A 20,689-nucleotide genomic window follows, 5' to 3' on the forward strand; every position below is an offset into this window, starting at 1 on the left:
CCTTGCCTGAGATAATCAATAATTGAGACTAGAAGGTGTGGAATAAGCATTGGTAGGGAGAATTTACTTGACAGAAGATACCAATGAAATCACAGATCCTGAAAACAAAAGAAAAATTATATTCATCAGGGCAATAAAATTTGCTTCTTACCAAAAAAAAAAAAAAAAAAAAAAAGAATGAAGATTGTATTTATATTTAGGGATTAAATTCTTGTTCTGCCAATAAGAAAACCAAACCATACAATTTATACCAGGCACCTCCATATCTCCTCCTTCCACTCGTGTCTCAGTTCCTTGAAATTTGGCTTTATATTTCACCATTAGACAGAAACTGCTCTCTTCAGTATTATAAGAGATCTCTGAATTGTCAAATCCAATTATTTTCTTTTGAGTTTCTTCCTATTTGACAAGCCTGAATATTTTCCCCTTGATTTCACGTTACATTGCTTTCTGGGCAACAACACAAAGATTATATATCATATATTATTTTAAAATGTAAAGAACCCTGACTCTAGATTCAGAGGTGCTGGGTTCAAATCCCACCTTGGTTAAAACATTTATTCTCTCTGGGCTGTAAAATGAGGAGCTTGGAGTAAATGACTTTCAGTTTCCCTTCTAGATCAACTCTTTGATCCTAAGAATACCATGAAACAAACACAAAAAATATTTTATATGAAACTAGTGGTAATTGTCATAGATATCACTGTGAGATTAAAAAATAGCAAGGGAAATGAAATAGTTTGGAAAAAAGCATATCTCTTTGGAATCTAATTAGTTTTACAACTGGTTTGAGGGAATGTTATGTGAGTGTCCCCTTATGTTCATATTTAAAAGCTGATAAATAGCCACATGACAGTTTTGTTATTGATTGTTTGTTTTTTACAGGGATACATTGGGGGCTTCCAGCCAGCTAGCATCATAATTAGGAAAGTTGACACTTTGTTGAAATCTTTACCTAAGAAAATATTTGACACAGTTCAATATTGATAAATTAAAATCACTTTATTCAAAATCCATTAAACAAAGACATGTTACTAAATAATGATCACTAGAGGTAGCTCTATCAACACAAAAGTGGTCAGTTGGAAGAAGGCAAATATGATGATAGGTTAGGGTGTGCAGTCACCTTGGCGTATAACCAACACACAATCCCATTACTCAGTTCCTGACTCCTGGGCTCTTTTCTTTAAATTCATCCTCCTTTGATCATGAGCTAATGCTTAAAAGAGCCAGAAGGAACCTTGGAGACCATCTAGTTAAACCCACTAATTTTACAGATGAGAAAACTGAGGCCTAAGGGCACAAGGTCACATAGGTAGTAAGTGGAAGAACAAGGACTGAAATAGCATTCTTTAGATTCCAAGTTCTATATTTTCATTTTAGCTGGTCTGGGAACCTTTCTCCTTTTGGTCTTCTCTAGCTAAAATCCTTCTCTTTTAAAATCTATCCTAGAAATTAGGCTGTCCAAAATAAAGTCAAGCCATTTTATCTCTCAAGGTCTGGTGTTTTTTTTTTTTTTTCATCTGTAAAATGAGAGAGGAGACCACCTAAGATCTCTCCCAGAGCTGTTATCCTATGATCCTAAATCTGTTTCTCATCCTATTTATTCTGTAACTTACATTATAGTGGCTATTAATTAACCTATTCTCACCACTATTTGTCACTCTTCATCTTTTTAGACCCTATTCTAAAGTTGAATTATTGTTTTCTTGATCCTAATGATATTCTCTTGTATAAAGAAGTTGATCTGGCCTCTCTCTAGTTTGGAATTTTATTTATAAACTTGCAGATGGATTCTGGGTCTCAATTTGAAGCCAATATGGTGGTGATGGTGGTGGAGTGGGGGAGGGGAGGGAAGTAATGTGGTTTTTTTTGTCCTGCTTCTAAAACTCTGAAAACTTTTCTGATCTAAACTATGACAATCTGAAATAACTCTATCAAGTTGTATTATTTTCAAAGGTAAAGGAAATCTATCATTTAAGTCTCTATCTGCATTAAATAATATAATCCAAGTAGAAAAATTTTAATTTGATAGTTGCTTTTGAAGAAAATATTATTGAGATATGGATCATATATCATATACCTTCCCTGGACACTTTCTGTGTATGTGACCTTTAGGGAAATTTGGAATGCTGTGTTTCCTTAATTAAACTCTTATTATCTCCATGGGCATATGAAATCATCAATCTTCCTTTCCCTAAAACCTTACTAATCTGGTAAAAATGAGAGCTATCTAAATGTGAATGAATATAGTTTAGGTTTTAACATCTTGACAAGTAGAAGTTTTTAGAAAGCTTAATGATTTTTTAAACCTCCAAATTCATTCAGCAAGAAGCTACATTAATACATAGAAGATACAGAAGGCTTACTTTGTAACCAAATAATCATGCTACACAGCACTTCAAAAGTTAGCTATTTCTCTAAGGAATTTTTCTTGATCTTGCTTTGACGTGATAAACATCCACATTATTTTTCTGTCTCGTCATGCAAACAGAATGTTGGCAAATGGTTTCAAAATTATGACAATTATGGTTATTATTCACAAACTTCACTTTTAAATAACCTAAAATGTAATTAATAGTAATTGTTAATTATTTCAAAGCAAACATTTTAAAATTCTTTTACCTTAGATTTTTAGAGCCGATGACATTTTATAGGTTAAACAATAATATATAATATAAGCAAACTTTTATATATAAAATCAGCAACAATAGCTTTCTTAAGTTTAGTTCTATAACATATGTTCCCATGTCATATAATATTTTCTAAAAATTTGAATTATATTAGGATCAAAGTTATAGCAAGGAATTTTTGCTGTTAGTATTAAGAAATTTAAAGCTGGAAGGGACCTTTGAGATAACCTAGTACAATATACTGATTTCATGAAGGAGGAAAATTTGAAGTTACTTGACTTGTCCAAGGACATACAAGCAAATTGTAAGAGTCATGATTTATACTCAGGTTATAGGATCATAAACTTAGAGCTGGAAGAGAGCCACAGAATCTAATCCCATTTTACGGATAAGGAAACTGAGGCTGAGAAAAGTTTACTTGTCCAGAGTCACACAGCCAGTATGTGTCTAAGACAGGATTTGAACTCAGGTCTTCCTTACTCTAACTCCAATACTAATCCTAGCTGCCTCCAGGTCCCCTTTCTCCAAGTCCAGTATTCTTTCCACTATTTAAGTAAGCTTTTGAATACTTGTATCAGTTGCCAATCTGATACATAAATAACATGCTAATACATTCTCTAATACAATAAGCACATTCTCTAATACAATAAGCAGAGTTTTAACTAGTTTCTGTAATAATAAGAAAGCGATGGTTTTTTAAAAATAGTGGTTAATTTAAAGCTTCCAAAATCACTCAGAGAGAAAATTGGAAAGCAGTTTGGCAGAACTTAGGTATACACCAGAATCTTATACCATACAGCTCAATAAATTCCAAATAGATACAAGACTAAATATAAAACATCACAGTATTAAAAAAAATTAGAGAAAAATGGAAGGAGATAACTTTCACAACTATAAATACAGGAAGAATAACAAACACGAGCTAGAGGTAATCATAAAAGACAAAATGGACAATTTCAAGTACCTAGAACTAAAAAGATTTTCCACAAACAAATAAATGCAACCAGAATAAGAGAAACTGTCAAATGGGGGGAAGAACTTTGCATCAAGTATCACTAAGAAAAAGTCTGATAATCCAAACATATAGGGATTTAACATAGATATATAACACCATGAATCATTCCCCAATAAATAAGTAGTCAAAGGCTATGAATAGTTTTTAGATGAACAATTAAAAATTGTTAATGGCCATATGAAGGCAAGTTAATAAGAGAAATGAGAATTAAAAGAACTTTGAGGCTTTATTTTAATTTGCAAAAGTGGCAAAAAACTGAAAATAGTTAATGCCTATGGCAAAACCGTTATCTTAATATTCTGTTGATGGAGCCATGAATTGATTGAATTGTCCAGGACTGTAATTTAGAATTATTCAAGAAAAGTGATCAATCTGTTCATACCGTTTGACTCAGTGATGCTAATCCTGGGGATATACCCCCAAGAAGATCAAAGACAGAAATAAAGGTCCAGTATATACAAAAATATTCATAGTAGTACATTTTGTGGTGGTACAAAACTGAAAGTGGTTTCCAAGGAAAATGGTTAAACATGTTGTGTGATATGGGTACAACAAAACAGTATTGTACCAAGATGAATATGAGAAACTCTTGAAAAACATGGGAAGGTTTATATGAACTGATTCAGAGTAAAGTAAGTAGAATTAAAAGGTATTTATACAGAATGATATAATAATGTAAGTGAAAAAAAATCACTAAAAGGAAACTGAAAGCTGAGTAACTTAAAAATCAATAATGGTCCAGAAGAGATAATGAAATCTATTTCCCTGCTCATGTCAGAGAGGCAGAGAACTATGAGGACAGGATTTCATTGCATCCACTCCCAGATGTTATCATTTTTTTGCTTAACAGTTTTTCTATGTTACAAGGGAGTCTTTAGTTGGAATGGTAGCTGAGGGGACTGGAGCAAGTATTTAAACAAGGGGCACAAATTACACATTAAAAAAATCTTGAAGAGAAAATATCAATTATTATTACAGGACTGGACAGTAAAGTTGAATTAGAAAGATACAGAATAAATAAAAAAAAAAAAAACTCGCTCTAATGGGCTACAGAAATTTCTTAGAAAGACTGTATAGGGAGTTGACAGTTAAATAAGCCAATATACAAAAGTCACTTCCTTTGGCCTTGTTTCAAAGATTCCCCCTGTCCCCCAAAGGAATGTTTAATTCTTTCTTTCTATGGAAAAATTTGTTTTCCCTAAAGGGTAGCAGAATAAGAGAAGTGGAAAATGTCTTTCAAATTCCACTGAATTTCACTTAATATCAGAGTGGAAATAAGAAGCACAATCTTTCCCAGATCAAGATGAATTAGTCAGCATTGAGGGTCTATTTTGTGTGACTATGACTTGGGGGATAGGAAAGCAAGGCCAAGATGTTCTCTTAGTCCTGGCTCTCAAAAGAGATTAGAAGCAAAAGGCCTTGCCCAGAGCCATTCTGGTCACTAGGGGCCAAAGTAATTGCTTCCATCACTGACACATTAATAGAAGAAAAACAGGAAGTTTAATAGTGGTACAAATTAAACTATCTCATTGCAAGATTAAAAAATAATTCAATAAGCTTCCATAAAATAAAATACTGAACCATATTGGAAGTCTGTATATTCAGTGCCTTCCCCCAACAATCCCTTCTTTTTTTTTAACCTTTTAATTTTTCATCACAATAGGAATTATATTAGAATATCACTATGAACCTCAGAATAGAATTCTGTATAAGGTGGGTTAGTCATGGGGAATAAACTAATGAAGTACCAAATAAATCTTATTTAAGGTGGCCTTATCTATAAGTCAGTTCCATGGCATGGCTCTCCTGTGAAACATAGAGCAAACTAATGAATTTGTACTTCCTAGCAACTTTCTACTGTACACATTTGCATCTGTTAACTTTCTAGAGTACTGAAGTTGATTTAAAATCACTTGTGCCTTGCACTTAGCATGTTCAATAAACACTTATCATGAATAACAATAATTTTCATTCATGAGGTGAAAAGTTACATTTACCACTGGTACAAGTGGTATTCTTTATACAAGTTGTAAGTGTTTTTAAAAAACCCATTGTTTTATGAGCAATTTCTTTCTTGATTCACATTTTCTTTCTTAATGCAAAAATCTATCAGTTGTGGGTGGTCACTGCCAGGTCTTCTGTCCAACTCTAAGTCAAAGAAAAGATAGATGACTTAAGAAGTTCAAAAACAAAGGAAGATTCTCTTTGGAGTTTTTGTAGAGCCCAATTATCTTCACAAATCTTACATATATTTATTCAGTTTCCTTCTTTATTCCCACACTTCTCAGTCCAATCTACCAACCAACTCAGCCATCTTGGTCCTACAAGTTAAGTCCATTGTTCTTCCTTCTCAACAGAGCAAACCCTAAAGTTTTCTTTGTATTAGTATGCATCCTATAATCAATCGTTCAGATCACAGAAAGTATACCATGCCAAGGGTATCCAGGGGAGTACAATGATTGTGTTGGCCACACCTTGTTAACTACAATTGGGATAATTAACAGAATTCCAAGTTTTGAATTTTCAAATAAAGATTATTCTTCCAGGAAAGAGTCTTTATTTGTCTTGTTACAGTTTGACACCTTTACCCCTACCTTTTGTTTCCCGATCACAATGACAGGAAAGATAAGAAGAGGAACAACACAACTGAAGCCAGGGTTTCCAAAGAAGGTTCCCCCAGGATAACTGATTGGGAACCACACTGAGTGTCTTCGTATGGTTGTCTGCTGCTTCTTGCATGACTCTTAGAATTTCATGAAAATGATTTTCGGTTTTTGAAGTTAATGGATGTCTCTCCTTTGGGTCTTTGGAGATATCAAAGAGTAGGGGTGGATTATGACGAGTGACATAATGCCCATTGCAAAAGCACACATGGGTTGGAAAACAGCCATTAGAATCATCTGGTTTAAACTTTGGTGTAAAGAAAAAAGCTTTCCAAATAGATGTGCCTGTAAAAAAAGAAAAAAAAAAGATTAAAAACAGATGGTATAATCTTTAAAAAATGAAAAGTAGACATTATCAAATTACAGTGGGTAATTATCATTGCTATCATATGCCATATATTTCTTATGGACTCTCAATAAACAAGACAAAAATATTTGGCCATGAAATTACTATAATCTCATATTTTCACATAGCCACTAAGGTAAAGATCTGTGAATCTGTTGGTGTGAACACTCCTTTCATTGATTTAGGGAATTCATCATGTCTTTCCAACCTGAAAAAATGATCTTGAAAACTTTCTGGAGCTAAACAATTCAACACTGAATAGACAACTGATCGACAAGTATTTCTGCATTTAGCTAGATTGGTTTTCAGATAACAGATATGATATACATGACCAACCTAATTTTTTTTCAATGTAATAAAACTTGCCAGGGCTTGCTTTCTACTGAAATAGCTTTTAAGAATTGAGTATATACCTGGAATCAACTTTATTGGAAAAGCTTATATAAAATTGCATACAACTGAGTAACATGAAAAAAAAAGCTCCAAATTCTGTTATCATGTCAAAACTTTTATATTTCTGAGTTATAGCAAGAATCATTTAACAAACACAACTTTGAGCAAATTAAAATGTTCGGAAAGGGAAAGAACTGCTTTTTTACTGAAGCAAAATGGCATATAACAAGAGTTATATCTTCTTCTTCTTCTTCTTCTTCTTCTTCTTCTTCTTCTTCTTCTTCTTCTTCTTCTTCTTCTTTTTTAATTGTGAGGAAATTAAGATTAAGTGACTTGCCTAGAGTCACACAGTGAGTATTAAGAATCTGAGGCCAGATTTGAACTCAGGTTCCCCTGACTTCAGGGCTAGAGCTTTATCTACTGTGCCATCTAGCTGCTTTTGAACACTGAAATTTTTAATGTTTACAGAAAAGAGATTTGTCAATATTATAATAGATTATGGAACATCATTTTTCCAGTTTCATCTTTATACATCTATAGACAGGCATTCTTTGAGGAACTGAATGTTAACAAAGGAAATGTTTCATTGGGTATTAGAAAGACATGAAAATCCGGTTACCCTGTATAATAATTTAAGAGTCATTCCAAATCCTTTACTCCTCTTACCTCCTTTATATCTAAGCAGTTGACAGGTTATGTAGATTTTATCTCTATAATATTTCTCATATATTGCTCCTGTCCATTTACATGGTCATCACCCTACCACAGTCTCTCACTTCTCACATGAACTACAGAAGTAACAGACTTCTAAATGTCTCTGTAATAATGGTGTCTCTGATGAGAGTTAGGAAAGGGGGAACCCCTTTTAGTTCGGTGCAAGGATAGGTCTAGTGATGGCACAGAGTCTTCTGTAAAGGATTTACAGGCCCGAAAACCTAGATTGATAAAAAGGTTTATTGTAGGGGTTTGGAAGTAAGGGTGAAGGTAGAAAGATGCCAAAGCCAGAGCTGGTCGCTGGGCCAACAGGAACCCTTACATGGCTGGAAGGATACCATGTTTTAGGGCTCCTGCAAAGAGTGGACTCCAGAGTTGTCCCTTTTTATAATGGGGGCTCTTGGTGATCTTGAAGGTGGGTGGAGTGCCAGGCTCCTGGCTGGTTTCCACCAGGGTTAGCATTGAATAGAATTCAATGGGTTTTTAGATAAGGAAGAAGCTGTTTGTGGGAGTTGAGGAAACCTGAGCATAAAGTGTGAGGTGGGAAAGCCCAAGTTAGCTCAAATTTGGTGGGGGCTGGGAAAGCACAGATATCATTGGAATTCAAAAGGGTGCTTTTTGACCAGGATTTATGAATCAAAGATCATAACTTCTTCAGCCATGAGGGGTTGGGAATCAGAAAGGAATCTTGAAGGGACCTCAACACCCATCAACCACTCTTTAATCTATCTTCCACATAGCTGTGAAATGGATATTCCTCAAGCACAGATATGACCACATCACTACCAGCTCAAATAACTTCATGGAAGGCTCCCTTTTGTCCTATAATAAAATAAAAACTCCTTTGTGTATAATTTTAAATACTTATATAGCTCAAAATTAACTTTCTAAACTGAGTTCACATCATCCTGCCTTTCCTTGCCACTCACCAATAAACCAATGTTCCATTCAAATTGGGCTTTCAGCTGTTTACTATTCATGACATGTTATGCAAAGGCTGTTCCTTATTCCTGAAACATTCTTCCTCTCTAGCTTCAATTTTAGAATTCCTAGCTTTTTTCAAAGTAAATCTCAAGGGCCAGCTCCCACAAGGTGTTTCTCATCTTCTCCACATCTGTCACTGCCTCCTTGCCACCACTATCCCCAGCTAGCTTATTTTGCATACATTTTGTGTTAGAGGGTCAGGAAGGAAAATCTAGATTTGTTATACTGACACATTCCAGCTGTATGACCCTGGGCAAGTCTCATTAGCTCAAGCAACTCTCTAACAATAAATTGCAGAGAAGGTACCAATGTTCATTAGTAAAAAGAATTTTCTCCTTGGGAATTTCTTACATCACTGAAGGTCATAGGTCTGATATTCCCACACACAATTATATTTATTTATTTGTGTTTGTTGTTTCAGTATCTTCTCCACCCTGATCTCTCTCTTTCCATAGAATGTAAACTCCTTGAAAGACTATTTTTTCTTTGTCTTTACTTCCTTAACATCTAATATGGTGTCTAGCTCTGGGAGGATGTAAACAAATGCTTGCTGAGTTGTATCACTTGAACTAGCTACTGGCTAGGAAAAGATATGGCACAAACAGGGATGTGGAGGAGAGAAGGAATTATTGGTAGCATACTTAGTGTGAGAAAAGGTAAAGGTATTGGAAAAGACAAGACATGTTTCAAAATAATAAGTAGGCCTGTTTGGTTGAAGCACAGAAAGAGATTTCTGGATGACTGGCTAATGAGGTGGACTGATCCTGATCTCTAACAATTTTAAATCCCAACTTGAGTTTAGACTTTATTTCATTTGCAGGTTCTTTGGAAAATTAATAGACATATAAGTATGTATGTGTGTGCACATGTGCATGCATGTGTATATAAAATTTCTTTTGACAGTTTATTGTAACCCTCAGTACAAGTTTAGCAAACATGAATAAATAGAAGCCTAGATCTAAAATTGAAATGAACCTCAGAGGCAATTTAGTTCAAGTTCCTAATTATCTCAAGAAGATACATGACTTGTTCAAAGTCATACAGGGAATAAAAATATCAGGTACAGCATATGAACCAAGCTCTTCTTCCTTCACAGCCAGTGGACCCTAATGAACAGGAAGTGAGTGTTCCATCACTTTATCAGTACTGAGCACATTTAACGTCTAAAGATTAGGTCAGGCTGGACCACAGATGCTTTAGACTACAAACAGAATTTGGGGACATAGAAACTAAGAATTCATAACACAGTCTTAAAACTAAGTCAGTAACCTTAAGATTCTTTATATCCTCCTCCTTCATTCTTCATTACAAATGATATATTAGCTTCATGAGTTTATTCAGTGACAAGTTGACAGTCAGGAGATTTTTCTAGTTAACTTATACTGTTCTTACAGTAATCATGGACAGCTAGGTGAAGGTTATTACAGAATGAGGAGGGGGAAAATAGCCTCTAATAGTTCCTTAGACATTACAAAATGGGAGGATGTTTGACACTTCATCAGGTTACAGTGTGTGCAAAATTTTGAGGGAGTGCTAGCTCTCGGAATAAAGTGTCATTATTAAAGGCCTATGTCTTCCATTTTCTTTTGAAAATTCCCACTCATTTATTGAATATAGGGTTCAATTCTTCCATTTTTATGTTAGTTAGAAGACCAATTTAAGGGTCTGTCAAAATACTTAATTATCTTTCTGGAGAAATTCAATGTCAATGATTAAGTTTAGTTTTATATATGTAGATTTATATGCAGATTTTTACTGTACAATAGAAAAATATTAATTGAGAATTATTTAGTAACATTAAAGATTTTTATTTTCCCCTAAGAATTAAGAACTGTTTAAAAATGTAAAGGTGGAGAGTGTGACTATATTTTGTAGTACTTCTATTTAAGGAATATAGGCTTAATTAAACATTAAAAAGAAAGTAACAACATTTAAATCAAAGACATGGTCATATAGGTGCTCAACTTCCTTTATTTAACTATATTCTTTTTTTCTTTAGAAGTCATAAATTTTAAATGTTTAAAGATATTATTTGACAGAAAAGAAATAAACATCCAGTCATTTAATGTACTTTTGTTGGAGTTTTTAACACATTTATCATTTCATAAGTATTCAGTTTTGTTTAGATTTGGGAAATAATTTTACTTTTAGTTTTTTCTGTTTACCAAAGAAATATTTATGGAAAATACAGAAATTAATTTATATTCTTCTGATTACTGAAATAATTTAAAATAGAGATTGATCATATTATTTTAAAATTAAAAATAAACACTTGTGTGTATGGATATTTTGTAATTATTAGTGGACCGTATTGAATGAAACCATTATTTCCAGCAGTGACTAAGGGAGGAGGCAGTGAGAATAAAAGCAACAACTGAGGCTCAAACCGTGTTAGCCAATTCATAATACATGTTTATCATCTCTTGACAAATGAATAGCACTCTTAGTATAATTTTTAAGGATGGTGAACATGTTGTGATAGAAATTTCTCTTTCCATTGAAGTATATCTACATGTGCCACTTCATTAGCACCTGAGAGCAGACAACAGCTGATTCTTTGTACCTTCTCATATGGACTAGCATAGTTCCTTTGGTTCTGTCATTGTAGTAGGTCACATTTACATAAAATTTTATAGAATTAAAAGAGTGTTTTTTTTTAATAATATAACCCTATGAAGTAAGTACTGAGGGTAGTACTTTCATTTTAACAATGCAGAAATTGGGGAATTTAAGTGGTTTGCTCAAAGTCAAATTAGTAACACAGGTGGGATTAGAACCAAATTAAACAATTCCAAGTTCACTGACTTTATCCTAATTATTTAACAGCTGTTGACTTATGAGGATTTATAATAAATTTAGCTTATGGAACTATTATTATGGGAACTTTCTAATAATATTGATAAAAATATAATCTATTATTCAGTAAATTCAGTAGGGAATTGTCCGATGCAAAGTAGGATAAGGGTTTTGTCTAGTATCACATAACTAGTGTGTATCACAGTCAAGATTTGACTTTCTGATTCTGAATGTAGCAATCTATCTACTAAACTATGTTGCCTTTGGAAATATTGGATTAAAGTGTTGAAATTAAATTAATTTTAAATGAAATAATTTCATCCATAAGCATATTCTACACATGCCCCTTAGGCATCCTTGAGAATATTTGAAGATGAAAACAAGAAAGCTTTTGCAAACCTTATTGTATATCAAATAAATCTTCACAGGCCAATAAATGACTGAAAGGAGAAAAGAGTACAACATTTCACTGTGCCTGTTGTTTGTTAACTGTAAAAAAGCAACCTGATTTTTTTTAGAATAAAATACTATTATTAAGATTTTCCTCTAATAAACTAAACTAAATATATAAACTAAATAAACAACTAAATCACACAATGTTCTTTGAGAGATATAATAGAGTTAAGTTTATACAATGACTCTCTAAAGCTTAATATCAAACCAGGTACAAAATGGGAAGGTTTATATGTGTCTTCTACCACCATGGGAGATGTTTAGAACAAATGAAAGGAAGGAAACAGAAGGAAAGGAAGGAAGGAAGGAAGGAAGGAAGGAAGGAAGGAAGGAAGGAAGGAAGGAAGGAAGGAAGGAAGGAAGGAAGGAAGGAAGGAAGGAAGGAAGGAAGGAAGGAAGGAAGGAAGGAAGGAAGGAAGGAAGGAAGGAAGGAAGGAAGGAAGGAATATAGATATAATAAATAGGACAATAAGATACTATTTGTAGCCAATAGTTATAAGGAGTACACCTCAGTTCTGCCAAAACTGCTAACTGGTATAATAGTTTATATTAATTGTTCAAACGGATTCTTTTGCTTAGGTTTCACAATTAAAGAAGAGATAATATGGGAAGAATCATCCCCTTCTATTTTGAAATAAGAAATAAAAAGCCGTCTCTATCCAAACTGTGCCCTTCACTGAAAAATCTGTTAGTTATACAAAAAGTAAATGAAAGGAAGGAGTGCCTAGGACTCTAACCTGGTTTTTAATCTGGTCAATTGTATTATTAAATAAGTTTTACCTTTTTAAAGTAAAAAGAACCAGATGAGATCTCTTTGAAGCAATGTGAAATAACCCTTGAGTCTTGTTACCTGGGTGACTTCATATGAATCTGTGTTTTGCTGCATGTATGTGCATGCCTTTTCTTCCAGCTCTGAATATTATGGTTCCTTAGGGAAACTTTAAACATTATGCTGTGCCATAAGTTGTGTGAGAGTTTAGTCAGAGAATAATGAAAAGGGTATGGACAATATTGGTTGTTGGTAGCAACAAATTATGAACAACTATTTTTCCTGATGCCACTGAGCCCTTTTCCATTTTTTAAAAAATCTGTTAGGGTCAAAGACTACAGAACTCTGGCAATCAGAAGTCATAGGACACCGTATAAATATGGTGAATATTTGTTTAAATTAAAATGCTTATTACCTCCTTAGTATATTTATGACTTCACACTCATTAAAATAAATGCCAAAATGTCTCACACGTTTCTGTAGGGCCATCAAAAATAGCAAAGGCAAATGTACAGTGAGCTAAGTTCACTGGTCTTTAGTTTCTTTTCAGTGCCTAATTTGATGGACTTCTCTACTCCATATCTGGGATGATTCAGTTGTGACTTTTAAAATGTTTTATAGATATCAGGTAATGTAAGGGCCCTTTAAATGGGTGCCACAGTGCATCGGGAGATTGAGGCCCAGAAATAATTTCTGTGGATATTAGGACTGCCCTTGGGCGGGATCCTGGCCATATTGAGATAGGCCTGCTTGCTTCTCCCGTGGCCACTTGCCATATGGTGGCCTGGGGAGAGGCTTTGCCCTATGCTTTCTATTGAAGGACTATGCTTTTAAATTAGTGGGTGAAAAACCAACACACCCACCTGCCATTGTTATTGAGACAATGTTACTGGACATGATTGCTTATGTGCACCTGTGAATCTAGAATTGTTCTAGAATTGTGAAAAGTGCAATAGTGAATTGTGACAAACTAGAATTGTTCTAGGATTGTGAAAAGTGCAATAGAGAATTGTGATAAGCTAGAATTGTTCTAGAATTGTGAAAAGTGCAATTGAGAATTGTGATAAACTAGAATTGTTCCAGGATTGTGACAAGTGCAATTGAGAATTGTGATAAGCTAGAATTGTTCTAGGATTGTGACAAGTGCAACAGAAAATTGTAAGAAACTAGAATTGGTCTAGAACTGTGATAAATGTAACTAGAATTGTGACAACCTACCTACTGATATTTGTTAACTAGAATTGTGATGTTTTACCTTGTTGACTTCCCACCTCAGTGTTGACATCCTACCTCATTGGCATCCAATCTCTTTGGCTTATTATCTCGAGTATGACTTTGATGAATGGGTTGAACATTTGGGCCACTGTTGAGCCTGGTTCTCATGTCATACTTCTGTTTACTGATCTGCTGCCTTGGACCTCCTTGGGCATAACACTGTCATCTCATGGATCAAGTGAACTATAGCTGGTGCTAAAAGTTTAGCTTGGTGAGATGTGCGGTTCCCGCAAAACAAGAGAAAGGGAATTGTAAGGGCCCTTTAAATGGGTGCCACAGTGCATCGGGAGATTGAGGCCCAGAAATAATTTCTGTGGATATTAGGACTGCCCTTGGGCGGGATCCTGGCCATATTGAGATAGCTTCGTAATGGGTGACTCTCTCGCTGATTGGCTGTGTGTGTGACCTCACAGGCCCTATGTAAGCCCACTGCAGGCAGCAACCGCCCTCTTTAACCTCGTGCTGTTCACCATGGCTCCTAGCCTGGGTGGCCAAGCCAAGATGGGTAGCCGAAAGAGGTAAGGATTTTGGTAGTGAACACGTGGGTCTTCTGACCAGGTGTTCACTCGGGAACCAACAAGTCAGGGCATCAGCTAGGGCATTATGTGAGTAGGTATAATAAAGGCTTTTAAGATTACACGTGGTTGTTCTTGAGTGCGCTACCGGTTACTAAGCTATAGATTCAAGAGATTGTGGCCAGAGACCTTAGAAGGCCTCAGAGGAGGTGAGCCGGGTAGAGCTCACACTGCAAAGGACAGTGGTCAAAGGTGCTCTGGTGGGTCTAGGACAGACTAGTAATTGTAACTGCCAGGAGAGCACGTTACGAGCTCACACTGCAAAGGACAGTGGTCAAAGGTGCTCTGGTGGGTCTAGGACAGACTAGTAATTGTAACTGCCAGGAGAGCACGCTACAAGGTAAATTGGAGGAAAAATATTTTAAGATAACTTGGAGAGATAGCTAAGAAAAGACTATACAGTCAGTCATCAACAATGAACAAAAAGATTTTATTTATACAGAAAATCCTGAGATTGCAGATTAGAAGCAACTTAAATGAATCTTCTCAACATACCCTCTTAAATACCTTTAAAATAACATCTCAAATCATAACTAAATCAACAAAAACTCAGAATAAGACATTTTTCTAGCTTAAAAAAATTTGGAAGATTGAAATGAGGGGTTTTTGACACTGGAGTATAAACTTTTCTGGAGCTCAAAAAGCAGCAGCAGCAGTAGCAGCAATTCAGTCCTTTGCCAAGATATGATAAGGAAGTCAGATAACTGATGAGACAGATATTACAGAAGACCCTTTGTTCGTACTGAGTATAGTTGACATTGATTCACACTCTTTTGCCCATATACAATTCTGGGAATCTGTTCCAGGGCAAAGAGGAGCACTGGGAAGTTGGTCTCACACACACACACACACACACACACAATCAAGGTCACATTTCCAAGGCAAAGAGACTGCTAGCACTTATGGCTGCAGAGGAAGAAGGGCCTTTCCTGGATAAAAACCAAATTTGTAATAAAATTTTCTGGAATACAAAAGATCCAGGATTACAAGCAAAGCTGAGCATAATTATTGAGGGGGAATGGATATTTAATGAAGTAGAGCAATGCTTTCGAGCATTCCTCTTGAAAAGACTAGAACTAAATAGGAAGCTGATATTCAAACATAAGATTCAAGAGAAGCATAAAAAGATAAATATGAATGAGTAATCAAAGATTTCAATAAACTTCAATTGTTTACATTCCTGTATAGGAAGATGATATATGCATCTCCTAAAAACTTTACCATTATTAAAACAACTAAAGTGAATTAACATAGTTAAAATGATCTCCAAAAAGGAAAGGAAGTGAAGGAAATGGAGAAAGAAGAGGAAGAGGAGATGAAGGAGAAAGATAGGAGGAAAAGGAGGAAAAGGAAGAGGAAGAGGAGGAAAAAGAAGAGGAGAGAAGAACAAGAAAAACAAAAAGAACAAGAACAAGAGATAAGTTAGTAGGATGTGTTGAGAGAAGAGGGAAGGAAGAGATAGAATGGGAAAATTTTCTCACACAAAAGAGGTATGCAAGAAATAACTTTTACAATGGAAAGGGAAATGAGGGGGATGGAAGGAAATGCTTAAACCTCACTCTCATTGGAATTGGTTCAAAGATGGAAGAATGTGTATTTACACACTCAAAGGATATAGAAACACAACTTATTTAATAGGGAGATAAAAGGGGAAGGAGATAAGAGAAAATGAGGTATGGTAAAAGAAAGAATATATTTGGTGGTAAGAAGCAAAACAGACATTTTTGAAGAGGGACAGGATAAAAAGAGAGAGAAGGAAATGAGGAGGAAAATACAATAGATAATTGTAACTGTGAATGTGAATGGAATAAGTTCACCCATAAAATAAAAGCAGATAAGAGAATTAGAAACCAAATTCTAACTTTATGTTGTTTACAAGAAGGTTTGCTTGAAACAGAAAGACACAAAATTAAAATAAAGTGCTAGAGCAGTATCTAATATGCTTTAGGTGAACTAAAAAAAACAGTGGGGGATACAATCATGATCTCAGAGAAAGAAAAAGCAAAATAGAAATATTTAAAATGGATAATCAGAAGAACAATATTGTTAAAAGGTACATAGAGAATGAAGTAATATCTAAAAATTTTCCAGTAAATTTCTCTGATAAAGATCTCTTTCTCAAATATATTTAGTATAATAACACGGAGTCAAATTTATAAAAATAAAAGCCATTACTCAATTGGTCAAATGGTCAATTTTCAGGAGAAGAAATTGTAGCTACAATATGAAAAAAAAATTCTCTCTATCACTAATGATTAGAGAAAGGTAAATTAAAGCAACTTTTAGGTCCTACCTTCTATGAAGTTGTGGGTTTTTTTTTGTTGTTGTTTTTTTTTTGTTTTGTTTTGTTTTGCTGAGGCAATTAAGGTTAAGTGGTGACTTGTCCAGGGTCACAAAGCTAGGAAGTATATAGTGTCTGAATTACATTTGAACTCAGGTCCTCCTGACTTCAGGGCTGGTTCTCTATCCACTACGCTACGTAGCTGCCCCTTTTCCTTTATTCTTGAAGAAGACCAAAATCACATCACTAACTTAAAATCAAGTTTCAGTATGTCTGACTGAAGCTGATCAGATCAATGTGAGCTCAAAATGTTTTTACCACAAGCATAAATAATTGATATGAACATTTGGGGTGAATTCTTTATATTTGTGCACATTTCTTTTGAAGTATGCTAAAATTCTTCTTTGATCATAGAGATACAGCATCTTTTTGATAAATGTTGGCAGAGATGAAGGAAAAATAGGTACATTAATGAGCTACTAGAATAATGTGCTGGTCCAACCATTGCAGAATAATTTGGAACTAGGTCCAAAGAGCTATAAAAATGTGCATACCCATTTGACCAAGCAATACTATTACTAGTCTGTGTCCCATAAAAATCAAAGAAAAATAAAAGTACCTATGTGTACAAAAATTTTTATAACAACTCTTTTGTGATGAGTCAAGGGTATACTCATCAAATAGGTATACTCAAGTTATAATATATGAATGACTGTGATAGAGAGTACTACAGTACTGTGAGAAATGACAAGGGGAGTGGTTTCAGGAAAACATGCAAGTCCTATATAACTCATGCAAAATAAAGGGAAAATAAATGGGAGATCCTCATACACAGTAACCACCATGCTGCAATAATGATCAAGTACAAAAGGCTTGCCTACTCTTATCAATTCAATGATCAAAAATAATTCCAAAGGGCTAATGATAAAAAATAATTTCTATCTCCAGAGGAAGAAATTGATGCATTCCAAGTGTAAACTGAAGTATAATTTTCTCACTTTTTAAACTTTGTTTTGTTTTTTTAAAATATGGCTAAAATAGATTTTTTTTATAATTTCACATGCATAATTGTTATCACTGCTTGCCTTCTCAGTTGGTATGGATGTGAGTTAGAGGAAAAAGAATTTAGAACTCAAAATTTACAAAGAAAAGAATGTTTAAAATAATTACTTTTCAAACATATTTTAAAAATAAACAGAAAATCCTGTGAGATTAGTTTGTTTCCTTGAAAGGAGAGGCAGGGTCTTTGTTCTTTACCATATTTAATTTCTAATTTTAAAAAATCCATCTTTCTACATAGGAATAAGTTCCTCTTACCCTTTGTAGGAGTCAACATTCTCTCAACTCCTTACAAATCTAATAATGTTTTGCACAGTAAGGTCAATCACAGTTTTATTTTTCCCTCCTTCCATCCACTCTATAAGCTAGGATAGTGAGTCCTGAATTTTACATTCAATCTTGCTGGCGTAGTTATCAACAATGATAAAACTCAAAAAAGGCTGCAAATAATAAACCACAAGGTGTTATTCTTGTTTAGACCTCTTCATTTTCAAACTATGGCATCAAAAATATAGAAAATTCTAAGAAGTCATGTTTGTCAAAAATGTTTTGAGATAATGACAGTAACATACATACATATATGTACGTATGTATATACAGCAGTGTCATAGAGAGTTAAGTGTTCACAGATAATCTAATAGGAGAGGAATACTGGAGCACTTTTGTCCATGTTTACTATAGGTCATTTTAGTTTGCTTCATTTCTGGTTTTATAATGGAGCTACAAATCCACATTACAAAAATATGTCACATCATAAATTATATAGGCCTAATATATAATAATGTATAGGCCTTAGAGCCTATACATTACCTAAGAGATAAACTTAAGATATCCAGCCTCAAAATTTTGTACACTAAGTACCTGAAGCCTAAAGTGGTTAAGTGACTTTCCTATGGTCATGCAATGAAGTAGAAATTATTTTAATACTCATTTTGGTTTATGATGGGGACTGTAAATATCTAGGATCGCCTTTTAAATACACATTGCTTTATGAGTCATATTTGAAGAGAAAAATCAGAACAAAAGGGAAAAACCATGGGAGAGATTAAAAAAAAAACAGAAAAAAATAAGTGAACATAGCATGTGTTCATTTACATTCAGTCTCCTCAGATCTTTTTCTGAAGGCAAATGACATTTTCTGTCCAATGTCTTTTGGGATTGCTTTGAATCACTGAAACACTGAGAAAAACCAATCCTTTCATAGTTGATTATCACACATTTCTTGTATACACATTATATACAATATATTCCTGATTCTACTTATTTCTCTCAGCATCAGTTCATGTAAATCTTTCTAAGTCTTTCTATAATCAGCTTGTTCATTTTTTATATAACAATAACATTCCATTTCCTTCATGCACCACAACTTGTTCAGCCATTACTCAGTTGATGGGTATCCATTCCTTTTCCAATTCTTTGTTACCACAAAAAGAGTTGCTACAAACATGTTTGCACATGTGGGTCTTTTCCCTCCTTTATGATTTTCTTGGGATATAGACCCAGTAATGGCACTACTGGGTCAAAGGGTATTCACAGTTTTATAGCCCTTTGGGCATAATTCCAGATTACTCTCTAAAATGTTTGGATCATTTCATAAGTCCACCAACAATGCATTAGTGTCAGTTTATCCATATCCCTTCCAATATTTATCATTCTTTTTCCCTATCATCTTAGCCAATGTGAGAAGTATAAGCATCACAGAGTTGTTTTAATTTGTATTTTTCTAATGAATAGTACTTTAGAGCATTTTTTCATATAATGGCTTTAATTTCATTATCTGAAAATTGTCTGTTCATATCTTTTGACCATTTATGGAATCCTCTTTTCTAAGTTCTTCAGACTTGATTTTTTTTCTCCTCACTCATAATTGTTTTGGAAATTATTGACTGTGATAATATAAACACATATTATGATGTAGTGTATAGAAGAATATAAAACATAGACAAGGAATGTCTGGATAAGGTCTCAGTTTTGCTACTTATTAGCTGTGTTAACTAGGGCTGTTAGGTGACGCAGTACATAGAACACTAGGCTTGAAATTAAGAAGTTTCTTCTTCCTGGATTCAAATTTGACCTCAGGCACTTAATACAGATTCAAATCATTTCAAAATTTTAGCCTTTATTTTAATTCTCAGATTTTGAATTTCCTTGATAATTGTTAGATTGGCAGTCATACCAAGATATTTTGATGGACTTTGGCTTTGCACATGGGAAGGAATCAATAAATATCTGGGTATCAAACAAATTTAAGCACAACAAGCATAAAAAAAATTTGTAATTCATTCAGCAGCATTTACAGTCACATTTCCAATATCTAACTATTTAGGTAGTTCTCAGAGTTTTGTCATATTTTTCCATTGTTAAGCTAAAAATAAAACAAGATGACAGTGGCATTAAAATTATTGGGCACAGACAAATTACTTCCCAAATATAATTTTGAAGTTCTTGAGCTAATGAAATGCCAAAGAAAAATGTTTATTATGCCTGCATACTAAGATAATTTATAAAAATTTCTGCATTAAGAATCAGAATAAACATGATTTCAGTTCACTCTCGAAAGAACACAGGTATGCCAATCAGTTCCTTTGTTACTGTTCTTCATTTAAAATTATGTTACCACATTATGATGCTTACTGGGAGGCAAGCCATGGTTGTAAGTATGTCATTGGCAGCTTTGTTCATGGGTTACCATACTATTATATCCTATTACCTTTTATTTTATTTAGTCGGAGA

General features: G+C 34.1%; 1 protein-coding gene across 3 annotated transcripts in view; it reads right to left on the bottom strand.

Annotated features, from left to right (window-relative positions):
- Nucleotides 1-983: 983 nt before the first annotated feature.
- STS (steroid sulfatase) overlaps nucleotides 984-20,689 on the bottom strand; it is a 215,700-nt gene continuing 195,994 nt past the window's right edge. For all 3 annotated transcript variants that reach the window (XM_074300196.1, XM_074300197.1, XM_074300198.1), the window contains one exon: nucleotides 984-6,596. In XM_074300196.1, coding sequence (XP_074156297.1) covers nucleotides 6,217-6,596 — 380 coding nt within the window. In that variant the 3' untranslated portion in view covers nucleotides 984-6,216. The remainder of the gene's footprint in view (nucleotides 6,597-20,689) is intronic.

This window comes from Sminthopsis crassicaudata, chromosome 3, assembly GCF_048593235.1.
Source record: "Sminthopsis crassicaudata isolate SCR6 chromosome 3, ASM4859323v1, whole genome shotgun sequence".
NCBI lineage: Eukaryota > Metazoa > Chordata > Mammalia > Dasyuromorphia > Dasyuridae > Sminthopsis > Sminthopsis crassicaudata.